The sequence below is a fragment of the Xiphophorus couchianus genome, chromosome 21, assembly GCF_001444195.1.
Source record: "Xiphophorus couchianus chromosome 21, X_couchianus-1.0, whole genome shotgun sequence".
NCBI classification, from domain to species: domain Eukaryota; kingdom Metazoa; phylum Chordata; class Actinopteri; order Cyprinodontiformes; family Poeciliidae; genus Xiphophorus; species Xiphophorus couchianus.
The window spans coordinates 8438115-8462031 of NC_040248.1; the positions used below are offsets into that span (position 1 = coordinate 8438115).

At 37.3% G+C, this 23917-nt stretch overlaps 2 protein-coding genes across 3 annotated transcripts; both read left to right on the forward strand.

The window, feature by feature from the left end:
* The first annotated feature begins 1450 nt into the window (after nucleotides 1–1450).
* Nucleotides 1451–14040, forward strand: mrc1a (mannose receptor, C type 1a). 2 transcript variants are annotated; one of them, XM_028005808.1, is made up of 30 exons: nucleotides 1451–1612; nucleotides 1696–2097; nucleotides 3167–3340; nucleotides 4037–4192; nucleotides 4272–4385; nucleotides 4467–4607; nucleotides 4705–4884; nucleotides 5551–5708; nucleotides 5786–5902; nucleotides 5978–6093; nucleotides 6233–6381; nucleotides 6738–6937; nucleotides 7028–7143; nucleotides 7236–7317; nucleotides 7417–7561; nucleotides 7963–8001; nucleotides 8338–8501; nucleotides 8619–8695; nucleotides 8801–8901; nucleotides 8972–9111; nucleotides 9229–9331; nucleotides 9616–9785; nucleotides 10292–10397; nucleotides 11029–11261; nucleotides 11354–11516; nucleotides 11594–11746; nucleotides 11824–11940; nucleotides 12301–12459; nucleotides 12535–12567; nucleotides 12656–14040. In XM_028005808.1, exons 1-30 carry the CDS (start codon nucleotides 1543–1545, stop codon nucleotides 12895–12897), a joined length of 4320 nt encoding a protein of 1439 aa, XP_027861609.1. In that variant the 5' UTR covers nucleotides 1451–1542; the 3' UTR covers nucleotides 12898–14040. The 2 variants fall into 2 exon arrangements, with proteins under 2 accessions (XP_027861609.1, XP_027861610.1); XM_028005809.1 differs by lacking the exons at nucleotides 1451–1612; nucleotides 1696–2097 and adding an exon at nucleotides 2117–2189.
* Nucleotides 14041–14151: 111 nt separating this feature from the next.
* LOC114136570 (zinc transporter ZIP12) lies at nucleotides 14152–23435 on the forward strand. The gene is made up of 12 exons (XM_028004622.1): nucleotides 14152–15505; nucleotides 16611–16922; nucleotides 17007–17214; nucleotides 17987–18120; nucleotides 18213–18384; nucleotides 18896–19068; nucleotides 19569–19724; nucleotides 19928–20008; nucleotides 21651–21723; nucleotides 21842–22000; nucleotides 22094–22281; nucleotides 23007–23435. Exons 1-12 carry the CDS (start codon nucleotides 15257–15259, stop codon nucleotides 23133–23135), a joined length of 2034 nt encoding a protein of 677 aa, XP_027860423.1. The 5' UTR covers nucleotides 14152–15256; the 3' UTR covers nucleotides 23136–23435.
* The last annotated feature ends 482 nt before the right edge of the window (nucleotides 23436–23917 follow it).

Consider the following 23917-nt stretch of genomic DNA (forward strand, 5'->3'; position numbering starts at 1 on the left):
AACCATCATAATGTGTTGTGAATATGTGTCATATAATAAAACAGAGTTGTTTACATGAGATTTAAAAAAAATATATCCATAAGAACATCTGTGTGAGTTTGTAATGTAGATATATTTATTTTGGTAAGATTATTAAAGAAACTCTGAAAATTTTAACTTTTATGTGTAATTCATGTTGAGCATAGATTTTCCCTTTGTTCTGCCTGTTTTTGTCCCCCATTTAAACCTTTCACATTGGAATTTATACCATTTCTTCCCAAGTGCATCCTGAGAGAAAAGGTTTCCTGCCATTCGTCCTGGCAACATTCCCATCACACAGATGAGCAACAGAGGGCATGGCTACAATGCACCTGCAAAGTGTGTTGTGGTTCAACACAACAGCCTTCATCGTGTAGCAGTTTTGTTAAATTCAGGGCTTATAAATGTGGAAAAAATGTTTCTTCAACATCCCTAGTATACATGACTCAGCGTCAATCGTAAATTTGCTGATGTGAGAAATAAGAATAAGTGAAACAAAGTCATGCAGACATAATTAAAATAAAATTCTATGCTATTTTCTGTATGAATTTGTGGATACCAATGATGATAAAATAGTCATTTTGTCTTCTAAACCTCACATAGCAAGATGTCTTTGTCTAGTACCTCTACCAATTTAGTTATATTTTTTAGCTTTATTGTCGATTCTTATCTGGTCGCATCTGGAAGAAATTCTTCTCTAAAGTGATTGTTTTCCATTTTTGAAGTTGGAAATGAAGTAAATACATAAAAACGACATGTTTTGCAATTGCTAAGCTACCGCAGATGAAGATACAAGACTTTAGGTAAATCACATTACAACATGTGATACCATAGGATATGTAAAGTGATCTCCAGTGATTTAGCACACATAGGCTCCCTATGCATCTCTTTCAACAGACATGTAGCCAATTTACCTGCATCCACATCACTGTTGCAACATTTCTGGACAGTCTTGCAGACCAGATTGGGATAATCTCTACTTACTTCCCCAAACAGAAAGCAGGTTTTCCTTCCTGCATACTATGTATCGTATCTACAACTAGAATCATCTCAGTAATCAATAAAATAAAGCCTGATTTGAGGGGATCCCGTCAAAACTTAGACTGGCAAAGCAATACAAACTTAAATTAGTCGTTCCTAAAAACCGACGATTATTTGCAAGTCATCTTGATAAATTTTTTCGGATTGATTAGATACAATCCAGACATTAAAGATCTTTTAATAACTTGTCAAACCTAAAGGACAACATTTGTTTCAGATGTTGTTCTTCTACAGGTCATTTTTTTGTATAGTAGTGAAAGCCTACTTCCTTTTATCTTTTTCCACAAAACTCTTTGAAATCCCAGGGGAAATGCAGACATCTGACCAACCATGTTACCACGTGACAGGATGTCCATCACTGTGATTAAGGGGACAGAGTCACCATGGTTCTGTCATTGCTGCTCTTTGTTGAGCAACTCTCCACTCAACAGACTCCCATTCTCATGACTCGGAAATCTTCTGAGTCTAAACCAGACTTTGAGGATGTCACCTTTGTCAACATTTGCTCTGACTCTTTGTCTCCTGAAAGCCCTCCACGTCAAAGCTGACATTGGTGAGTACCATGGACACATCTGTTGATTCAATAAGTTTGGGTGAAATTCATCAACATATTTGTGTGGTTCTGTTGTTTTGCAGACAGTGGTATTTTTCTGATCTTCAACCAGCACCACAACAAGTGCATAAAGGTAGAAAGCGCCAGCTCCGTAACATTGGCACAGTGCAATCCCCGTGCCACAGAGCAGCAGTTTCGCTGGGTCTCAGAGTCTCGCCTTCTAAGTCTTTCCCTCAAGCTGTGTCTTGGAGCCACGGAAATTAAAGACTTGGTAAAGGTGCTTCTTTTTGAGTGCGACGAGAATAGCAATCTTCAGCACTGGCAATGTAAGAATGAGACCCTCTTTGGTTTGAAAGACCAAGATCTGCACCTTAATTGGGGCAACTTCAAAGAGAAGAATGTCATAATCTACAAAGGCTCAGGGACGTGGAGTCGCTGGAGGATATTTGGCACTCTGGGGGATCTTTGCTCAAAGGGGTTTCAAGGTAGGAGTTTCGGGTCTACAATAAAAGAATCTATCCAGCTTTCTGGAAAGCTTGGAGATGACTCAGATGGTTCCCCATACAATAATTTCCATGTAAGTGAGAGATGCACAGTCTCATTACATAAAAAAACAAATCAAACACTGGTGTAAGTAAAAGGCAAACAACTTGAAATGCAGCTCATCAAATAACTGACTGGGTGTGCCCAGCCCACTATGCATGCCCTCTGAATTTCACATTTCTTTAAGTAAAATCTGATTTAATCAAAGTAGTCAGTTAGGTTAAATGCATTAAAAGAGCTCTCACTTCTAAAAGTTTAAAATTTCCCCCTTTGACAGCTATTACAGCAATATTTATGGAAATACTGTTTTAACCTTAAAGTTATACTGTTAAATAACTTTCGAATGTGAGCCTTCGAATGAATTTCTTTTACATTCCCATGAGAATATATTTTTACCACTAGTTGCCAGCAGAGAAAATGTATGGGTCCTAATTTATCCCCCTCTGTTGCATTTTGTTTTGTTATTAAGTAGAAATAAAATATTATTGCAAATGAGATTACCACACACAGACACACACCCCAAACATTACACTCTGCATTTCATGAATTGTATTTTGTGTTTTTCTTTATAAAACGGGTGTGCTGTCACAATGAAAATGGCATAAAATGGTAAAACAAGTACAAAATAATGTTAAAATTTAAATATTGAAGTTTTGATAAGGACTGAAGCTGATCAGACCTCATCAATGTTTTAAAAGAGAGGACAAAAAACAAAGTGGATCATAGAAAATTACTTTAAGTCAAAGGTTGTCAAAGCAGATATAATATCCTGGCTGTTTATATACAAACTGGCATGCAGTGGATTTGGTTTGTCCTGTAACAGACAAAAAAATGTAGGGTACAAAATGACAAATGAGCTAAATGACCAACACTATGTCTAATGACAGGACAATAATAGATGCTATTGGGAGCTTTATAGTGATGTTTTTATAACAATATTTTTTCCTGTTTTGTCTATGTTGACAGCATAATGACAATGATTCTACCCATATCCAATCTTTACATCTTCAGAGACCATTACCATAAGAGGCAATGCGTTTGGAGCCCCCTGTCAGTTTCCATTCAAGTTTGCTTCGAAATGGTACGCTGAATGCACAACAGATGGACGCACAGACGGGCAGCTGTGGTGTGCCACTGAGAAGGATTACGACACACAAAGGAAGTTTGGGTTTTGTCCAAATAAAGGTATGTCTGATTTTTTTTTTTCATTCATCATAAAGTTTCTCCTGGGTTTGTATTTTTGATCATTTTTGATATTTGTGTTCATTCTTAGTTATTCTTTGTTTCCTGTCATTTTGCTCATATTTTTTATTAGACTCCCCTCTGTGCCATAACTCCTACAGCTTGCCTGTTTTATTTCTCTCTCAACTGCATCCTATCAATAATCAGCCACCGGTTCTCTATCCATTGAGCTTCCCTAGTATTTAAGCTTCTCAGTTTTCAGTCACTAACTGATGGATTCTTTCAGAGTTTCTTTCATGTTCCCTTGTACTTGTCCTCATACTGGTAGCCCAGTATTTCCATGACAATTTTTATGTTAATTATTTCATTGAAATCTTTACTACTCTAATTTGTTGGCCCGATGCCCTTCAGTCCTTCTGGAAAACCATGACACTTACATTGTATTTATAAATTACTTTCCCTGAATTATTAGGTGAATTATAACTTTTTATACTTTCCTGGCATTTATCAGGGTCTTGCTTGGAATACATGAACTTTCTGGTCACTAAAACTTCCCAGGTTCTTCCTAAAGCTGCTCTTACTCTCCTAGATCTTAAAAATGTAATTTCCCCCCTTCTGGGTAGTTTGCTAAAAAGTACCTAGAAAATTATGGATAGTACCTGATTTTCCTTGTTGACTTATATATTTCTTACAATCCAGGATCTTTTGGTTGGGACACTGACCCAGTCACCAGGGTTCAGTATCAGAGGAATACACAGGCGACTCTAACATGGCACCAGGCCAGGATGAGCTGCCAGCAGCAGGGAGCAGATCTCCTCAGCATCGTAGAGCTGCACGAACAGTCATACATTTCAGGTATAAAGCAAATATTCAGTCAACTACCAATATGATCCAGCTGAAAATCAATCACCCTCTGATTTATGTGTTGATAAAGGGTTAACAAATCATTTGGGAGCATCTCTGTGGATTGGACTAAACAGCTTGGACTTTGAGAGTGGATGGCAGTGGAGCAATGGAAACCCATTCAGATATCTAAATTGGGCCCCAGGTTAGCTAAAGAACTTGATTCTACAACATTTATATATCAAATTGGAGTCAAAGAGGTTGTAACTAACAGTGAATCCTTCAGGTCATCCATCTTCAGTCCCTGGGGACAGCTGTGCAACTCTAAATACAAGAAAAGCATCAAAATGGGAAAGCAGTGCTTGCAGCAAAAAACTTGGCTATATTTGCGGTAAAGGAAACTCTAGCAGTCTGCCTCCACCACCAGGTAAATTGTTTAGAGAACATACTTCAAGATGATCCTTTTTAGGGCAATGCATCTGTATTTGCATGTGTTCTTACTTCTATTTGTCCTTAATTTCTAGATAAAGGGCCCAGCTTCTGCCCGAGTCACTGGGTGCCCTATGGAGGACAATGTTATTACCTGGAGAGGAGTAAAAAGACGTGGAGGGACGCTTTGGCAGCATGTCACAAAGAGGAAGCAGATTTGGCCAGCATAAGCAACATAGAAGAGCAGAGCTTTATTATAACACAGTCAGGATATTGTAGGTGGTGATTTACATTACTAGAAGTCTAAAGTAGTTATAAAGCAACCAGAATTTGGTGGTACACTACACAAATATCTACAACATAAATTCAGTGTTTGGTGGTGGGCAGCTAAAATACACTTTCTTCTAAGTCAGGAAGCCCTCACCTTATTGACTCTAAAATGGCAAACACTGCTAAGTGGTACTACTTTTTACTTTTAATGTTGTTATACACTAATGTTTTTATTAGTTGCATTAACATTTTTAAATCTTCAGTCGAAATAGGAAAATTCAAATTTTTAGCATTTGCTTTTTGGGTATTTGTTTTCCAAATAAATGGTACGACAGTTATTTGGAAAGGTAAAAATGCCCATAAAACACATATAACTGTAGAATTTGTTTTAAATGTGAAATATCAAAAGATATCTGCATAAAGATATCTATGGAGATATCTTGTCTGAGGGACTTTACAAGTCTCACTTCCTGATGTTTATAAGTTAGTAAAACATGGGGGGAAAAAGACTATTCACCAAAACATGTTGATATCTATAACTTTTAAGCAAATTAAAAGTTTGAAACAAATACATCTGTGACAAACAAGGCTGGATGAATTATTTTAGTAATTAAACAAAACAAACAAAAAATGTCTTGCATTCACTTCCATCTCTGTGTTTTTCACCTCAGTACAGACAGATGTGCTCTGGATTGGGCTGAATGATCAGAGGAACCCGATGTTGTTTGAATGGTCTGATCACTCTCATGTGACCTTCACCAACTGGCAGAGTGATGAACCATCTCATGCTATCAACCACCAGGAGGACTGTGTCTTGATCCGAGGAAAGGTAACATCTATAACTGTCCTGTTGTAAAGACAGCAGTTAATGGATATGCTATAATTGTTTCCATATTTCTCATGAAGGATGGAAAGTGGGCAGATCACGTGTGTGAGAAGACATATGGATATATTTGTAAGAAGAAAGCTTCCACAAAACCGACTGGAGGTATCCAAGAGGAAGTCAATCCAGGATGCAAGCTTGTGAGTAATGTGGCTTAAACTTAATAAAACATAGAAGTGATACAATTCAATGCATTAAGTACTTTGGTTTTGTAGGGCACCACTAGATTTGGTTCCTTTTGCTATGAGATTGGACGTGAAACAAAAACGTTTGCAGAGGCAATGCAGGCATGCTCAAAAGGGGGTTCAAACCTTGTAGACATTGCTGACAGGTAGGAACCATTATTAATCTTGCAACTAAATTACCTTAAATCTAATGAAATGATAAAAATATTACTAAAAATTTTGTTCAGATACTATTTATAGCGCTTTGTGCTGAAACACTCATCAACTCTTGCTTTTTCAAAACAGATATGAGAATGCTTTTCTCGTCAGTTTAGTGGGACTGAGACCAGAAAAGTATTTTTGGACGGGGATGTCCAACACAGAGGACAGGAATATTTTCAAGTGGACAACAAGAAGAAAGGTTACCTTTACTCATTTCAATGTTGGCATGCCAGGTAATGTCCATATTCTTTAATTATTAAGCTTTCTCTCTTTATAGTTACATTTATGTATATGTTTCTTACAGCGGGTGTTTTGAATTACCGTATGTTGCATCTGAAAAGTGTAAAATAAACATACCTTGTCTCAATGATACTTTTTTAAACTATAGATTTGCTTAGTTGACCTCGGTTTGTAGTTTTTACTTAGCAAATGAAAAAATTTGAGCATAAACAAGCAGTCTTTTTTTAGATTTATTGGTAAACGTGTACATCTTCAATATAATTCTGCATGTGAATCTAATTTACATTTGTCGTTTCTAAATGAATAGAACTAAGATGAGTTTATACTTTTTTCTTTCTGAAAAAAAAAGACAGAAAACAGGGGTGTGTTGCCATGACAACTGGGACTTTTGCTGGTTTATGGGATGTTATCAGCTGCAGCAACAAAGAGAAGTATATTTGCAAAAAGAAGGCAGAGGGTGTGCTTGCGACAACCGTCCAACCGACCACCCCACCACTGACCTGTGCCTCTGGTTGGACTCCTGTTGCTAAAAGGAATGTCTGCTATAAAGTAAGAAAGAAGTTGTGAATTTTTTGTTTTTTTAATAATATGATGGTACTTGTAAAAAAAGAAAAATACATTTTCTTTTTTATTTGAAAGGTTTACAAGAAAATGAAGGAGAATAAAAAGACTTGGCAGGAAGCACAGGACTTCTGCAAAGCCATTGGTGGAAACCTGATCAGCATACTGAGTATTAGGGACTTAGACAATATGAAGTATGTTAACCTGCACTGACATCCTTGTTGGAGCTTCCTATATTTGGCAGTTCAAAAGTTCCTCCGCAAATATGTTTTCTGTTTTCTTGTAGTGTTTACAGTACTGATGCAGTCTGGATAGGCCTGAGACACATGGGTCCCAATCAAGGTTTTGTCTGGAGTGATGGATCACCTGTAAGACATGCAGCATTTACGGCAATAATAATAATTAAAAAGTTGTGAGTGATCGTTTTAACTCTAATTATTCTTTTTCTCCTAAAAACTGTAATCTAGTTCAGTTTTGAGAACTGGGGCTATGGAGAACCAAACAACTACAATGACAACGAACAGTGTGCAGAAGCTCAGTTTTACTATGGACGTCACTGGAACGATCGGAACTGTGACTTCTATAACGATTGGATCTGCCAGATACCCAAAGGTAAAACTCGATGTCCCAACGAGAAACAAAGCGTAAACAAAGCTTTTCGCTTCAGCGTACTGGCAACACTTAGCTTTAAATCAGTCCTTTTTTACTGTTTTATTGTAAACAGTTTTTTGATGAGAAAAATTTACCAACTTCACCTCAATCAACTATTGCTAAGTACAGATAATGAGCTCAAATTGTGTTTTTTTGTTTGCTTTTGTTTGCTTTTGTTTTGTCTGTGTTGTCACAATTATATTTCTGTCTTGGAGGTGACTTTCCTTGAAATCATCAAAGTTAGGCTCATAATTATGACTCAAGGAGTGAAATATGTGGTAGTGAGTCAACATTTTGAATGTAGCACCCCATTAAATTCCCCAGATGTCACAAAACTGTTGTTAATTTTATTGCATTTTCAGGGGTGACTCCCAAACCTGAGCCAGTCTTCATTGTAGAAGGTAGGTTTCAACATTATGACCATTTTCATCAGAAAAAAAAAAAAAAATCAAGGAACAAGTCGAAACCTAAAGGGTAGAATAACAGTCACCTGGTTTGTTGAAAATAGAAACCAAGATTCATATGTCAGTTTTAGCAAATTAATAATATAATAAAAGGCAAAAACACAGCTGGAAATAAAAGATGTAAACATAACCTTTGGAATACTTACCAAATTGTGATAAGCTAACACTCATATTTATGTGAACTAAGAAAACTGTGGATCAAACAAAATGAGAAGCAATCTTAAGACACCAACTAATATTGTTGACCCGTAAAGCTCTTTGTTCTCTTTCCAGTATTCAACACCACAGAAGATGGGTGGCTCATATATAATGACAGTCATTACTACATAAACAAAAACAAGTTATCAATGGAAGCTGCAAGAGATTACTGTAAAAATAACTTTGGTGAACTTGCAGTCATAACAGCAGAAAGTGAAAGGAAGTTCCTCTGGAAACAAGTGAGAATTGCATTTTATTACTAAATAAGGGAGGCCAGAATGACCACAATACTTGTTTTTTAAATTATAAACAACAGTTTTTGATTTAAAGTTTCTCTTGTGTTTATGTTTGCATAGTTATCAAGGGGCTCTGAAGCGCAACAAAATACACAATACTACATTGGTTTGGTTGTGAACTTGGATCAGTCCTTCAGGTAAATAAATTAATTAGGGCAATTGAGTTGACTACAGAATTTGTCAGTAGATTGAATTTAATCTTTTTAAATTAAATATTTCCCTATTTTTTCTATTGTTTTCAGTTGGGTAGATGGAACACCAGTAACTTACACTGCATGGGAAAACAATGAGCCAAACTTTGCAAATAATGATGAAAATTGCGTAACAATGTACACAAGCATGGGTAAGTCTGATTCAGATAAACTTTGAATATTTACTGTCGTCACTTTGCTTTATAAATTCTGTATTTGTAGGTTATTGGAATGATATCAACTGTGGTCTGGAGCTACCTTCAATTTGCAAAAGAAGAGGCAGTTTTATTAATACAACAATGGCACCCACTACCCCTCCTAAAGGGGGATGTGCACCTGAGTGGCTTACCTTTAAAGGAAAGGTATTATTACATGTTTGGCACATATTTTCTCACTGTAGTTTCCCAGTAAATTCTGTTTACAAATTCTTAGGATATTGAAAGTGACGCTAGCGAATAAAATTTGACTTGTAAACTCAGTGCTACAAATTCTTTGCGGATAAGAAGAACTGGAAAGATGCCAGAACCCACTGCCAGAAAGAGGGAGGAAATCTTGTGTCTATCACCAGTGAGAAAGAGCAAGGTCAGCACCTATACTGTCTCATAGATACTCATGAAAGACAGATTTTATTGGCTTTGAACAAGATTCACAAACCAAATCAATCTTAACTTGTATAAGTTTACCAGAGAGTTGTCTAAAACGTAGGCACAATTTTAGTTCTGCTCTTGTGTTTATATTTGCAATTTAAAGTTCAGATTTGACTTATTTAGAACCCAAAAATAGCTTTGTAATTTCAACCAACAGTCTTTTGAGTTTTTGCACATGCATTTCACGCAAGTTGAGAATTGCGGTCTTTTCTTTTTCAGCTTTCCTAACAACACAAATGCTGAGCCAAAAGGAGGATCTGTGGCTAGGCATGAATGACATCAATTGGGAAATGAATTTTGTGTGGACAGATGGCAGAGCCATTTTATTCACCAACTGGGCCAAGGGACACCCCACATCAACACCTGATGGACGCTACTTTCTGGATGAGGTTTTTGCAACTTTATTGAAGTCCTAGCCTTCAATTCATTTGCGGTTATATTTACTTTACATTTTGTTCTTTCATAATAGTTGTTTTGTAATTTAGTAAACCATGTATTTTTTTCAATGCTGTCTGTCATAATATTTGTCCTCTTTTTGAGGCTCCCATAGATTTTCTTCATCATAGTTTTATGTGGAAATACTTAAAATTCAGACTTCTTACTAGAGTGTTTTCAAACTGGCACAAAAATGATCTTAATCTGATTGAACAAGTCCTTAATTTTCACTCCCACTTTGCAATAGAAATGCTAGATACGATAGAAATATGAATATTAATGCTACATTACAAATACAGATTGTGTTTTAGGCTTTGCTCTTTATAGAGCTTTGCTTTTATAGGCTTTGCCAGAACTATTCATTTATTGGATTAAATAAATAAATAATAAACCAAAATAGGTTTTGTAAATTTTGAAAAGAAAAGGGAAACTCATTTAACTTTTCTGTCTTCTTCCTGAGGCGTTTGACTGTGTGATCATGGTTGGCAGCACCCTCAAAATAAAAGGACAGTGGAAAGTGGAAGACTGTGGTGAAAAACGTAACTTTGTCTGTAAAAAGAATGTTGGTGAGTAACGTATGGCCTTACAGCAGAGAAATAAAAATAAAATGAGTAAAAATAAAATAGAATAGAATTATGTTCCAGTCATACTATTGTTAATATCCTTTGCATTTTAATGACATATGAAACTATGGCTACACTGTTCCAGCTTTGCCTTTCTATGCAGCTTTTTTTAAAAAAATTTTAAAAAACATTAAGTTTGAATAATTTTTCACTTTCTAAGTTCACAAAAAATTAAACTCTATTTATGGCCCTGTTCACACAAGCCATCTTTGTGTAATTTTCTACAATAAAGCCTAGAAAATAGATAAGGTTTAATTCAACATATGTTGTTATTGAACACAAAGTGAGGAAAAGACAGGCCTCTAAGGTAAAATCACAAAAAAAACACATCTAAATCTTGTTGGTTTACTTTACCCCAATGGCACAAACTGGAAGTAGCACAACTTCAGCAATGTGTGATTTCTTCAGCAGTAGTACTGCTTGAAGTCCTTTACTGCCAGAGGCAGTTCATTATGGCCTTTCATTTTGTTTAGAGACAGAACTGTTTTTTAAAACACGTTAAAGAAAGATGCAATGCCAGGATTTCTAGAATAAAACTGCAAAGACCACCGACTCACATGTCTTGTTTGTGCAGATTCCCAGATTGCGGTGCCAGCCACCACTGTTTCACCAAAGTCCTTTTACAAGATTGGCAATGACTCCTACAAACTGGTGGCCCAGAAGATGAGATGGGATGAGGCTCGGAGACAATGCCAGGCAGACGATTCAGAGCTGGCCAGTATCCTGAACCCTATGATCCAGGCTTTCGTCACCTTGCAGATTTCCACACTCAAAGAGCCAGTTTGGATCGGCCTCAACAACAATGTGGTAAGCCTGCTTTTAAACATTTCCACCAGAATTATATTTTAAGCATAAAACCTTTCTAGTTTTGTGCTAATTGTCAATTATTTTCCTTCCAGACCGGAGGTCGCTTTAAGTGGGTCGATAACTGGCTTCTCTCTTACACCAAATGGGGCAAGAATGAGCCAAAAAACCATGGTTGTGTGTATATAGATGTTGATAACACATGGAAGACAACAGAATGCTCCAGTACTTACTATTCAATCTGCAAAAGGTCACAAGGTAAGCAAATCTCTTAGTTACCTTTACAGCCATTCACTGCCTACACGATAGAATAACAGATCTTACCTCTTTTTCAGACTTGGCGCCGACTGAACCGCCACAGCTTCCTGGCAACTGTCCAGAGCCAAAGAAGGACAGATCCTGGATGCCTTTTAGGGGTCACTGTTATTATTTTCTGGCCTCGGTGGTTGAAAACTGGGCTCATGCCTCAGTTGAATGTATAAAACTAGGTAAGTTGTGAAAACTTTGCACACACTTCCTTTATCTCAACGAGTGAATTCCACCAACATGTGTTTGGGTTTTTTAGGTGCTTCTCTAGTGAGCATTCAGGACCCCATTGAGGCAGAATTCATACAGAAGAATATTGAAAGCCTGCAAGATGAAGCCAAAACTTTCTGGATTGGTCTCTACAAGTCCCGTGACAGTGAGCATAATAGGGCTAATTTCAGACTTTTTGACTTAAAAAATGTAATATTGTGCTTAAAAAAAACATGAACGTCTCATGTTAAAAAACATGAATTGTCTCTTTTCTTGAGAAAATTATTGTGGTGGCATTTTTGTGATGATTACTTTTTTTCAGTTTCTCTACACAGGCTTAATTCAGAGTGTTTATGCTTGTTTTTAAGTCCTATTGTCATGGCCTGAGCTTTAACTCCCTTAAACACCACCATGCATAGATTTGGTTTAAACATGCACACTATTAAAAACTCATTGTGGAGGTTGCAGTTCAATCATCTCCTGGTCATGCATATTTGTTTGTCTGATTATTGTTTCTCTGCTTTAGATGAGTGGATGTGGATCGATAACAGTGTTGTAGACTATACCAACTGGAAAAGAGGAATGCCAAAGTCCGACTCATGTGTGAATATCCATTCTGACAGCGGAGAGTGGAGCACAAACAGCTGCAGCAGATACAGGTCTTACATCTGTAAAAGGCCTAAAGGTGAGTTTAACCTACTGCTCTGTTATTTATATCTATATTTGGCACTTACACTGAGACCTTGGCATATTTCTACAGCCATTCCACCTACATCAAGGCCTCAGTTTGTAGGTAAGTAAATGAAGCAATTTATTCCATAGCATAATTAAAATTAATTATAGATCATTGTGTCTAATTTATGATTTTGTTTCTTTGGCAGTTCAAACTGTTAAAAAAGCATCATCACATGGCTCTGCTGGCATCACAGTGGCTATTGTGCTGATTGTCATAGCCATAGTCGGACTCGTTGCCTTTCTCCTGTTTCGCAAACGGATACGGTTACCCATGACGACCCTGGCCGAGTGCACTTTTGACAACAAGCTGTACTTCAACAATCCAAATCGAGTGCCTGTGGATACTAAAGGCCTGGTGGTCAACATAGAGCAGAACGAACAAGCATGAGGAGACAGCACAACAACAAATGATTCTAAATTATCTTGATTACCTTCAGTTTATGAGGAAACTGGCTGAAAGACTTTGATTACACTAATTGAAAGGTCATGATGCTAGAAACCAAACTCCATTGAGTTTATGTTCATATATGTATATATACAAACACTGTATTGCCAAAAGCATGGAATTACCCCTCCGAAAAATATAGTTTACTGTGTAAAATCAGAGCACTTACTGTAGACTCCCTCTGCAAACATTGCTCATACCATAATAAGTAGATGTGTAATAGGTTCAGTTGTGACATTTCCTCACTTCACTGTTAGTATTGTTAGTATTGTAATAAAGTGGGAGCAACACAAATCTTCTGTACACATATGGTGCACAGTAGTCCACAATTTTCTAGAGTGTCAATATCTACAAACCTCCAAACTTCCTGTGTCCTTCAGGTTACTTCGGTGAATGAGTTTCCATTGCCAAGAAACTGTATCTAAGCTTTGCATCACCAAGTGCAATGCAAAGTGTCAGATGCAGCAGGGAAAAGAGGGCAGTTAAGTTTGGGATTTTCCCCTTCCTATCACAACATGACTTTACACCACAAAGCAAGGGCCAGAAAGCCATGGATGAATGAGCTTTGTGTGAAATAACTTTATTTCCCTCCACAGAGTCCTGACTCCAACTTGACAGAGCATCTTTGTGATGATTTAGAGCAGAGACTGTGAGCAGGGCCTTCCTGTCCAACACCAGTGTCTGACCTTCCAAATATATTTATAAAGAAATAGCTAACAATTAAAGTATACAAATACTTAACCCTTTCGGAGACTCATAAAGATTGACATTTTTAAGATCATATTAAGAAAAAATAATAAATAAATAAATAAAATTATTGAAGGTAAATTCATGCATGTATGAAGGCAAATATACTAATAATTTTGGCTACATAGTGTATGTAACAGTTTAATATGCACCGAAATTGGTGACAAATCAGTGTAGTTGTGAATATTTGCATGTTCAAAATCATGAAAGGAATATCTGTCTTTCAAGATCAACAGAGCCTCCTCAGATGTGATGCTTGTTAATATTTGCTACGGACCATTCAGTACTCCTTACACTATTGTAAATAGATACTGAATAAATAAAAAATTATTAAAGTGACTTTTTTGCCTATATTTTTCTACAGAACCCTATTAGAAGCAATGTGGAGTTGAATAACATTTTCCGAGCTTGGTACATTTTACAAAGAAAAAGGTAAATGGTGGTGTTTTAATAGGTTTTTCCAGGAAGTGAGGAAAAATATCATCTGTAACAGTACTGAACTTTACACAGCTAAAATCAGACCTTCTTTAAACATCAGTGCAGATCTGAGCCAGGCGAAAAAATGTAGAATTAGTAATTAATCACAACTACCATAATCTCACACCCACTACTAGTCTTAATGTTGTAAATGAAGCTGTGACCCCTTTAAAGCTCTCACAGCTAATCTTCAGGGACTGAGTCAACTCTTTTTCTTCCAAGACAGCTTTACCAGCTACACCAGCACTCAAAAAGTCTCCCAAAATAAACCTTCTGCTGATCCAACAAAGACAATCTGTTGTTGGAGATAAACAAAGCTGGATACAGCAGCTGCAAAGAGCAGAGCAGACTGGTAGTCTGATGTGCCAGGTGTCAGTGTTGTTTTTCAGGATTTTTTTTAGATAAAAAATGTAATCTTCTTGCTGCTGTGCTGATTCGACCTGCAGGGTGTCCCACGTGGGAGGATCATAGAAGCCTGCTGTATCTTGCTCTGTATTTTTTATCTTTGATAAGTCAGAGATCATGAAAAAGTAAGAAACGCTCACTCAAACTTGCTCTTGCCTGCTCCCAAAGTGGGAGAGACAAATTAGATCCACAAAGTGTATTCACCTGTGCCAGTATGAAGCACAGTGAAGAAAGGATGAGAGATTTAAAGTACATTGTAAGGAATCAACCCATCCCAAAGTCTGCACATCACTTCAATAGAGCAGCTTTGTGTCGTGTATTTGTTGTGTAGCTATTTGTTCCTTCTATCCTCATTTGTCTTCAAACACTAATTAGTTTCTCGACAGCAAACCAGCCCATTCTTCCCCCCTTCTATGTGCCCTGTTCTCTTTCACTTGCTTGCGCTAATCCTTTTGTTTGGGGCTGAGGGGCCCAGGCTTTCACTAACTAACTACGTAGCATTGTAAGGATTGGACCAACTCAAGGGTGCCTGCTGAGATCTCGTTTTCCATCCACTCAACCTGACTTTTTCTTCTCTTGATTTTCTTGTCTATGTTTCTTATCTATCACTTTCTTGGTTAGTCCTATTCCCCGTCCTCAGGGCTTGAGGAAGGCTATCCACGCTGTTGGGAACATGCGCTTTTGGAGCTCAGCTCCATGTTTGGTGCTCCTGCTGCATCTTTGTGAGCTGGGGAGAGTCACAGGAGGTAAAGCACAGGATCAGCAGTATCTGCAGGAGACTCTTAGGACTTTGGGTCTACCTTTGGGGAGTGATGAGAAACCTACACTCCAGAAGAACAAGACTGGTCTACTGATCACTAAATTGCTCCAGGATGTGCACTGTGCAGAGAGGACAGGCATCACACAGGACATGTGTGAGAAAGTAAGGCCAGCCTTATTCCTTTTATGATTCTGTCAATATTTGATAACCACTTGACAGTACAGTACAGACTGTGCTGTATTCATTTCATATTCCAAGAAAAGTACAATGCTTTGCAGATAAAAATAATATTTCCTCTGTCAGCCTTGCAAATGTGTGGACTTTGTTTAGGCCGTTCTATCAGAGAAATGTATTGATAAAATTCAGGGGTTTGGGACATTTTCCTGTTCCAGGGAACATTTTTCTGGAAGTCTTTTGTAGCCCTCACTCAACTTGTAAACCCCTGTGATCCAGCACTTATAATTTGATTAAGTAAACTGAGACATATGAACAGTAGATTAACAGAAATGATCAATTTTTCCATTTATTTTTGGAAAACCTCTTCCTCTGCATGATGCTTTGGGCTTTTTGCTAATTCACAATAAATCCTGCCCTCATTCTATTCTTTCTGTCAAACAGAGATCTTATAATCGCTGATTATTTTTGTATTCAAACTCTAATGAAACACAGAAACTCTCATTAGGTTGCTTAGGCCTGTGATGGCGCTCCAGACTATCTTAACGCAAAGATTTGTCACCAATTTCACATTGCAATGAAAACAAAAAATGAATAGATTGTCAGTTTATCAAAAACTTTCACTAGCTTAACTTGTGCTGAATTTTAAACGCTTAGTCTTCACTCTTAGTTTATATTTGTTTTATTTTAGTTAATGGCTGGAATGCAAGTGCAGAGGCTTGAGCACCTGACCTCTCTGGCCGTTCATGCTGAGTGGCTTTAACGTTGCTCGGTTTGACCTAATAAAATGGATTTAGAGGTGGTGCATGTTTGCTCAGTTGGGCTGTCAATAGGATTATATGCCTTTCGTGCCTTGAAAGTAAGATTTAGAATTCAATAAAGCAAATTCCTCTGCAGATTTGGACTAAAAGCAGAGTTTTACCTACTTTGCAAATATTTAGACATTGTTGGTAGGTCAAACTGAGCTTTTGTATTTTCTTCAAAAGTAGTAGTGTCCTAACACTTATCAGGCCGACTCTTTAGTTCAGAAACTAAAAAAAAAAACCAAAACTTCGTGGTTTGATTTACATTTTTCCTGTATTTCTCCTTGCAGTGCCTGACACCAAACGTGGCCCTCTCAGTGCTTGACGATGACAGGATTGAACTGACAGAAGAAGATTACCACAAGATCTCAACTGTCCTGCTGTATTACATAATTAACTTGAAGGATCTGTGTGTTTCAAACATCGGCCCCCCATCAGCCCTTCCCTCCTCATCTGTGAACTTACAGTTCTATCTGCTGCAATTCACTAGCCTGAATCCAAATGAAAACAATCAGTTCCTGTCATACAGCGAGACAGAGAGCATTCTGTGGCTCATCAACCAGCACTACAATCCCTCCAACGAGGACATGCGTGATTTCCAAGTAGGGGAACTTGGTTTTTAAGACAGATGTATGTTATCAGAATGGGTCCAAATGTATATATAAATAATTTATCTTTGATTTCAGTGTATTCACTCAGCTCATCTTCTCGAAGAGATGGATGTAGATGGAAATCCTGGTGCAAGAGTGGCAGACGTTCCCAAAGTAGCAGCAGCTATAATCAGCCACATCCTACAGGGACACTGCTTTGCACTGAGGAGCCTCCCATCCCCTGACTTCTTCATAGATTACATATTTCAGTCGCTAAATTGCTCTAATAACCTAAAGATCATAGGTAAGTGAAAGAAAACACCATCATGTAACAAGTTTTTACCTAATGCTTTTGGTTAAAAGAAAGTAGACTGTTTCAGTGCAAAGTAGTCATAGCTCAAAGTCATTATGACTTCAACTTTAATGTATGTATTAATTTACTTCTTACATGGCTCATAAAACATAAGTTTCAAAGGCTTTTGTTTACTATTGTATTTATAAAAAGAATTATGTGCAGCACAGGTGTCAAACTCCAGTCCTCAAGGGCCGGTGTCCTGCAACTTTTAGATGTGCCTCTGCTGCACCACACCTGAATAGAATAATTAGGTCATTAGCAAGGCTCTGCAGAACTGATCTACACAAGAAGGAGGTAATTAAGCCATTTCATTCCAGTGTTTTGTACCTGGATGTAGAAAGAAATCTACATCCAGGTACATCTAAAAACTGCAGGACAGTGGCCCTTGAGGACTGGAGTTTGACACCCCTGAGTACAGTTTTGACCTGTCTTCTATTTACCTTCTGCAATTCCCATCGAAATGGATGGATATTATCTTCTAGGCCAAATTCTCACTGATGGTGACCCATTTTTATTTCACTATTCCTTGGTGTTGATCCAGATTTGATCGCTTCAGTTTAATGTGTTAATTGGTCATTGTTTTGCCCATTCCTGTCCTCTCTTCTAAGACAAATTTCTCCCATGAGAGACAAGTAAATTGTCTTATCTTATTATTCACAAATCTTTGGCGTCATGTAATAAGTTTGAACCAATGCTGCATTCTGACCATATCGCTACTTAGACCTGGAAGAGCTGCTTCATCAGTTAGGAGATGGGAAAGCAATGCACTCTTACAAACATAAGAAGACGGGCATTAAACAAAGTTCACATTTGCTACAAAACTTTAGCCACAACACTGATGGAGACTGGACACAGGTGAGGTTTAAAAACAATAGAGAAATCGCTTTAAAACTGATTCAAAATGGTTTAATCAACTTGATTTTTTTGCTCTTTTTTCACCCAATTAGGTGTGTTTCCCAGCCAACCAGTTGGTGGATATTTTTGCTCTTGACCCTCATTTACCCATTTCCAGGGAGCAATTCCAACAAATTTGTCCTGCTATCATTCAGCAGCTGCTAGGCAATGCCTGTGGGTCACTACAGCAAAATTCAAGAGGGTCGGTACCTACTGCTATTGAGAGTAAGCCAGTTAATTTCATAACATCTCAATCCTTTTAAATGACTGATTTTAAGTTGTTTAAAGAAAAAGAATAAAACGTCACAATAATGAATCTGAAGACTCAACAGTGTAGCATGCTTCTCCTTTTAAAAGTATTAGTTTGATTTATTCTACTTTCAGTATAGTTGGTAATACCTTTACTATTTTGGTAAAATAGCACACATTTCTAATTTGATATCACAGATAAAAACAGTAATTGAATAAATGCACCAGGAATTTCAGGTGATTGGAATCAGATCAACTTTAGCTTGATCAATCCTGACCAGTAACTGGCTGGTTGAAAACTGAAAAATCGATTCCAGTCAGTGAATACGCCACACTAATGTTACCAGTTGTCGCTGAGTGAAAACTCGGTGTAAACCATTTCTCAAATGTAGGCAAAACATTTTCTCTCTGTCAAATTGTTTAATTTTGTAATGTGTTTTTAATATTTTATACCTTTAATCTAGACAGAGTTTCCTCCTTCCTGTAGAATACGGCTACAGCACAGCTGCCGTCCTGATCATCACAGTTGGATCCATGTTTGGGATCTGTCTGCTATTCTTCAACTCCTGTCAGGAGACCTACACGCTCATCCTGCAGCTGTTTGTGGGCCTGGCAGTGGGAACCCTCTCAGGTGACGCTCTCCTGCACCTTATTCCACAAGTAAGAAATCCCTAAAGCATTGGAAGGATCCTTCACACTGGATCGTACCTGCACCATGACACAAAAACATAAATCAACAACAGAACATGGATGAAGTTTGCAGGCATCTCTTTTATGACGTCTCTTTTAGTGTGAGCTTCCCAACTTCTTGAAGATACACAAACACTTTTGGCACCAATGAATCTGTGTATGGTTTGTTCTATTCTTCTGACAACCAAAAATCAAAAAATGAAAAGTGATTTTTGAATTTGATGAAAATTTAAAGTCTATAGATTGTGGGACATTTTACAGATAGGACATAGTGGTGGAATTGTTAAGACAAGGGGGAAAAAAATTGTGAACACTGAGAATGCAGTAAGGACAACAATGTTCAAATGGTATGTTGAGATCCAGGAGACTATTCAATAGTTTAAATCCAGTGTAAAGGGTCCCTTATAATCCAAAACATATCTTACTTGTGAATTAAATTTTCAATTTGTATACTTTCATGTCCTTTGCAGATTCTTGCCCTACATGACAGCACTCACAGTCATGATGATGTGCTCTCCAATGAGGATAAAGACTATCTGTGGAAGATCTTGGGCTTGATTGCTGGGATTTATGGATTTTTTCTCATTGAAAGAATATTTTCCTTTTTAGCCCCTTCTCATGGTCATGTAAGAGTTTTGTTTTCTGGAGCCTTTTCAGATTTACTGACACAAAGAAAGATACTTAAACCACAGATTATCACAGGAAAGCGACTAAAACACTGACTGATTTCTTTTAAATAAGCTGTGTGAGAGTCCTGCAAAGACAAACACTTTTGTCATGACTTTGCATGTTGAGTGACAACGGTCGCCTGATGTTCTTTTGTCTGCAGGGTCACTGCAGCGACCTTCCTCTAGACCTGAACTGCAATGGTCAGTCTCAGAGGAGCAAATCCATTTCTACCATCCAGTTGGTGAGTCTCATCGCAGCCCTGAATGAACTGACGGGTAGTTTGAGGATTCCTGGCAGGACACCCTAATTTCTGTTATCTGCCCTTCTATTTAAGTTTTTGTAAAACAAGAGATGGGATACACGACAAAGCAACTCAGAAAATTATGCTACAAAAGTTGCAGAGAACAAATAAACTAAAATAAAAATAAATATTTGCTCTACTAAATTCCCCTTGAATCCTTCCTCCTCTGTTGTTATGTAATTGTAGATGTGAAGCGGTGTGGGAGGGAGTAAAGAAACACAGCAAGTAGGATGTTGGACAATGCAGGATTACATTTTCCAGAGAGCTTGTATTGAATTGAAAAGAGGCCTTTGAATGCCTACTTGAAAATATTTTTGGACAGACATAAGTCCAAAAATAAAGAAAAAAAATAAAAAACAACAAAGCATCAATGTTCAGGAAAAAAAAATCTATATATTTACTGCACGGATACCCTTTTTTCCAAGAAAATGTGTTTTGGTTCATCTTTGACATTCAATTCATTGTGGTTAATTTTGGAATCTCAGACTTGGATCAAATGAAAGAACAGAGAACTTTGTTTACTTTGAAAGTACCGTATGCTCTGAAAACTGATACTCTAAATTTATAGCTAAGTCATAATCAATGGAATCAATGCTTGGAAACACTAACTTTGTTCCCTCTTTCTTAGACCTCAATGTGTGTTGGAAAACATATTTAGCATAGTCAAAGACCTATTCATATGTAATATCAATAAGTACATTAAAATATTTTGCAGGTATATGTCACAATAAAAGTATGTTAATGACTTGGTATGTTTTGTTTTACAATCTGCTGCCAAGCATACATTACCAAAGATCGTCCGGTATAAAACACACATTGAGAATGAAACATGTATGCAAGTGTTTCTGGTCAGAATAACTGTCTAATTCAAGAATAAAGTGGTGTAAAAATAATGTTTTAAGTAAACGGAACTGTATACATTTTCACATAATTTCACATCAGTCAGTTATTTCAACTGGAAATGCTTAGCAAGTTCCATTCTCAGCACGTGTTTCACACAGGAAGACTGTTCCTGTGTGAACAGTGTGTGAATAGAGGTAGAGGCTGGAAGCCGGGAAATAATAATCTACAAAAAAAAACAGACTACAGTGCAAACATGACACACAGAATCTTTATAGCTAAATATTACATTTACTTACTGTTTTGGGTTATTTTGAACTGTCCACATGACATGGAAACATTTATAGAAACTTGAATCAATCAAAAGTCTAGCAGGTTTGAAATATTTGAAATCAATGTATAAAGCATGTGGAAACTAAAATAATAAAAAGTAGTATGTGAAAGATGTTAAAATATGGGTTAATTTCCTCCCTTTGCAAGTTTGAACCCTCCTTTGGTACCAATTCATTGCCATTTGTCTAGATGTTTAAATATTATAGAGATCATGATCCCTAAAGTGACCAATTTTACTCAGTGATTTATTGAAGACAAATAGCCACATTCCTGAAAGTAGACAGTAAACTATAAGCAGGTCACAAAAAAGGGGTTCAAAGAAGTTAAAGGCCCAAAGTAAAGCAATTTAAATGGTGAGAGGTTAAAAAAATTGCCTCAGAGGTCGTAATAAATGTCTCCGTTTTTTTAGGGTTCAATGGAAGATGTAGAGGGCTCAGAAATTTATCCTAAACGTACAAATACAGAAAGCACTCCTGGACAGAGTAAGTAAAGCAACTAAGTCAGAACTAGTCAAACAGTCCCGTGCTGTGTAATTAGTAATTTGGTACAACAGAGGAGCTGTCTGAAGACCAGCTATAATTACACAATCTGTGTGTCCAGAACAAGGGGTTCCTGTGCTGGCTGTGATGGTAATTGTGGGAGACAGTCTTCATAACTTTGCCGATGGCCTTGTCATCGGAGCGGCTTTCTCCTCATCAGCCGAGACCGGCATGGCAACCACTGTGGCCATTCTGTGCCATGAGATCCCACACGAGATTGGTGAGAGGTCATTATTTCTATTTGTCCTCTGAGGTTAGAGAACAGAAAACAATGTGCACGAGTGACCAAAATCTGCTACTTTTTGACTTTAAGGGGACTTTGCGGTGTTGCTCAGCTCTGGGCTCTCAGTGAAGACTGCAGTGGTGATGAACTTCCTAAGTGCCCTGACAGCTTTCATGGGCCTTTATGTCGGACTCTTTGTCTCTTCAGACACAGATGTGCAGGAGTGGATCTTCTCTGTCACGGCTGGGATATTTCTCTATTTGTCCCTGGCAGAAATGGTAAGGCATTTTCATGTGCTCTAAATCTGATGCGCAATAGATTCTGAGAAGAAAATGATTGACATATGGTACACTGTCTTATAAATAGCCCCTGGTAATGAGGTGTACAAAACCCTTAAGTGTTTTTTCTTTGCTAATTTTCTTTCAATCATAACACAAATATAATTTAAAACAATTGACATAAATACATATCTAAAATGTTGATAGGTTTGCAAAGAGGAGGGTAAAAACTTATTCTTCACTTCCATGTTTAGCTGGATGGTAAAAAAAAGAAAATCCCTAATACATGGATAATGATGTTGCAGGAGGATAAAACCTGCTTTTCTAGTGCAATGAGATACATCCACAAAGTAAAACATTCTTGTAGATGCTGATAAAGTCTTTTGTGTTTGCCTGGTTTTTGGGTTTATTGGATCTATCCCACAATGTTGTGGTGCTGATTTTTACAGGAACATTATGGTCTTACAGACACTGGTGTGTCTGTAAGAAATTAATTTACTCTTTGCCATTTAATAATGCTATTTTGGGTTATATACATAGAAATGGTGTTTTATAACCTGAATGTAAACTTTGGTTTAGCACAGCCTTAAATAGCAGCTTCCTCTTGAGATGGTGTAGAGAAACCATTGTATTAGACAGAAATAAGAAAATTAGAGCTAATAGTTGCGTTTATTCACACTTCTTGCTGTTTGTAGTTTAACCTCTTATCTCCCCTCTGTCGCTAGCTTCCAGAGATGAATCGAGTGAAGACCAACAGACCATTTGTCATGTTCCTCCTGCAGAACCTTGGTTTGCTTCTGGGCTGGACTTGTCTTTTGATGCTTGCACTCTTTGAACACAAACTCAAATTTTAATTGCAACTGTCACGCAAGATTCAATTGCAGCAGATGCCGACTGTATACTTTGATGTTTTCATTTATGCTTTTAAGTTAATGATTAACTCACAGATACAAGCACCACTTCCTGGAGAAAATTGTTCAATCACGATGTAATAGTCACAGCGCTGGCTTGCGAAAATATGCTCTATTTTCATGAACATTGAGACTTGTTCTATATTCTTGACGATTTATGTTTTTAACACCTTGATTTTTACTGTTATTGAACTACATACATTGCCAGTCACTATTATTCAAATAAAGTAATTTTTAAAATTCTAGGTTCCCATTATTGTTTTCATTTTTCATACTTCTTAAAAATGCAAAGGAACCCAGAATAGCCAAGCTTTTACACAAGACTTATTACTGTTACTAGCAACATGCAAAACTTTAAAGTTCTCAATAAAGAAGGACCCTCTTTTTCAGGCAATAATGTTTTTTCTAGCTATTTATAAAACTCTGTTGCTATAGTTGTTACTCTCATCTTCAATGCTTTGTTCTTTGTTTTTCCGAGGTCTCTGTGTGATCCAATATGAGGGCATTTCCACCCACCTGAGCTACTCATTTTCTCCATCCACCAACCTGGGTGACTAATGCCTGGTACTGTACAAACACACAGAGCAAAACACCCCCACAGTGCAAAACACTCTTCAGCTGTCAAAGTGGGCCTGCAGAAGGAGGAGAAGGTAGAGGACAGCGAGATGAATAGATCAGCTGCAATAAAATAAGTGAAAGATAATTTGACCACAGAACTGAATTTG

Excerpts from the sequence above, each read along its gene's own strand:
- mrc1a (XM_028005808.1), top strand. The coding sequence starts at position 1,543 with ATGTCACCTTTGTCAACATTTGCTCTGACTCTTTGTCTCCTGAAAGCC. Across the intron at positions 9,786-10,291 it reads GACGCTACTTTCTGGATGAG|GCGTTTGACTGTGTGATCAT; the intron begins GTTTTTGCAACT and ends CTTCTTCCTGAG. Across the intron at positions 12,460-12,534 it reads CATCTGTAAAAGGCCTAAAG|CCATTCCACCTACATCAAGG; the intron begins GTGAGTTTAACC and ends ATATTTCTACAG.
- LOC114136570 (XM_028004622.1), top strand. The coding sequence starts at position 15,257 with ATGCGCTTTTGGAGCTCAGCTCCATGTTTGGTGCTCCTGCTGCATCTT. Across the intron at positions 18,121-18,212 it reads CTGATGGAGACTGGACACAG|GTGTGTTTCCCAGCCAACCA; the intron begins GTGAGGTTTAAA and ends TCACCCAATTAG. Across the intron at positions 20,009-21,650 it reads CCATTTCTACCATCCAGTTG|GGTTCAATGGAAGATGTAGA; the intron begins GTGAGTCTCATC and ends CCGTTTTTTTAG.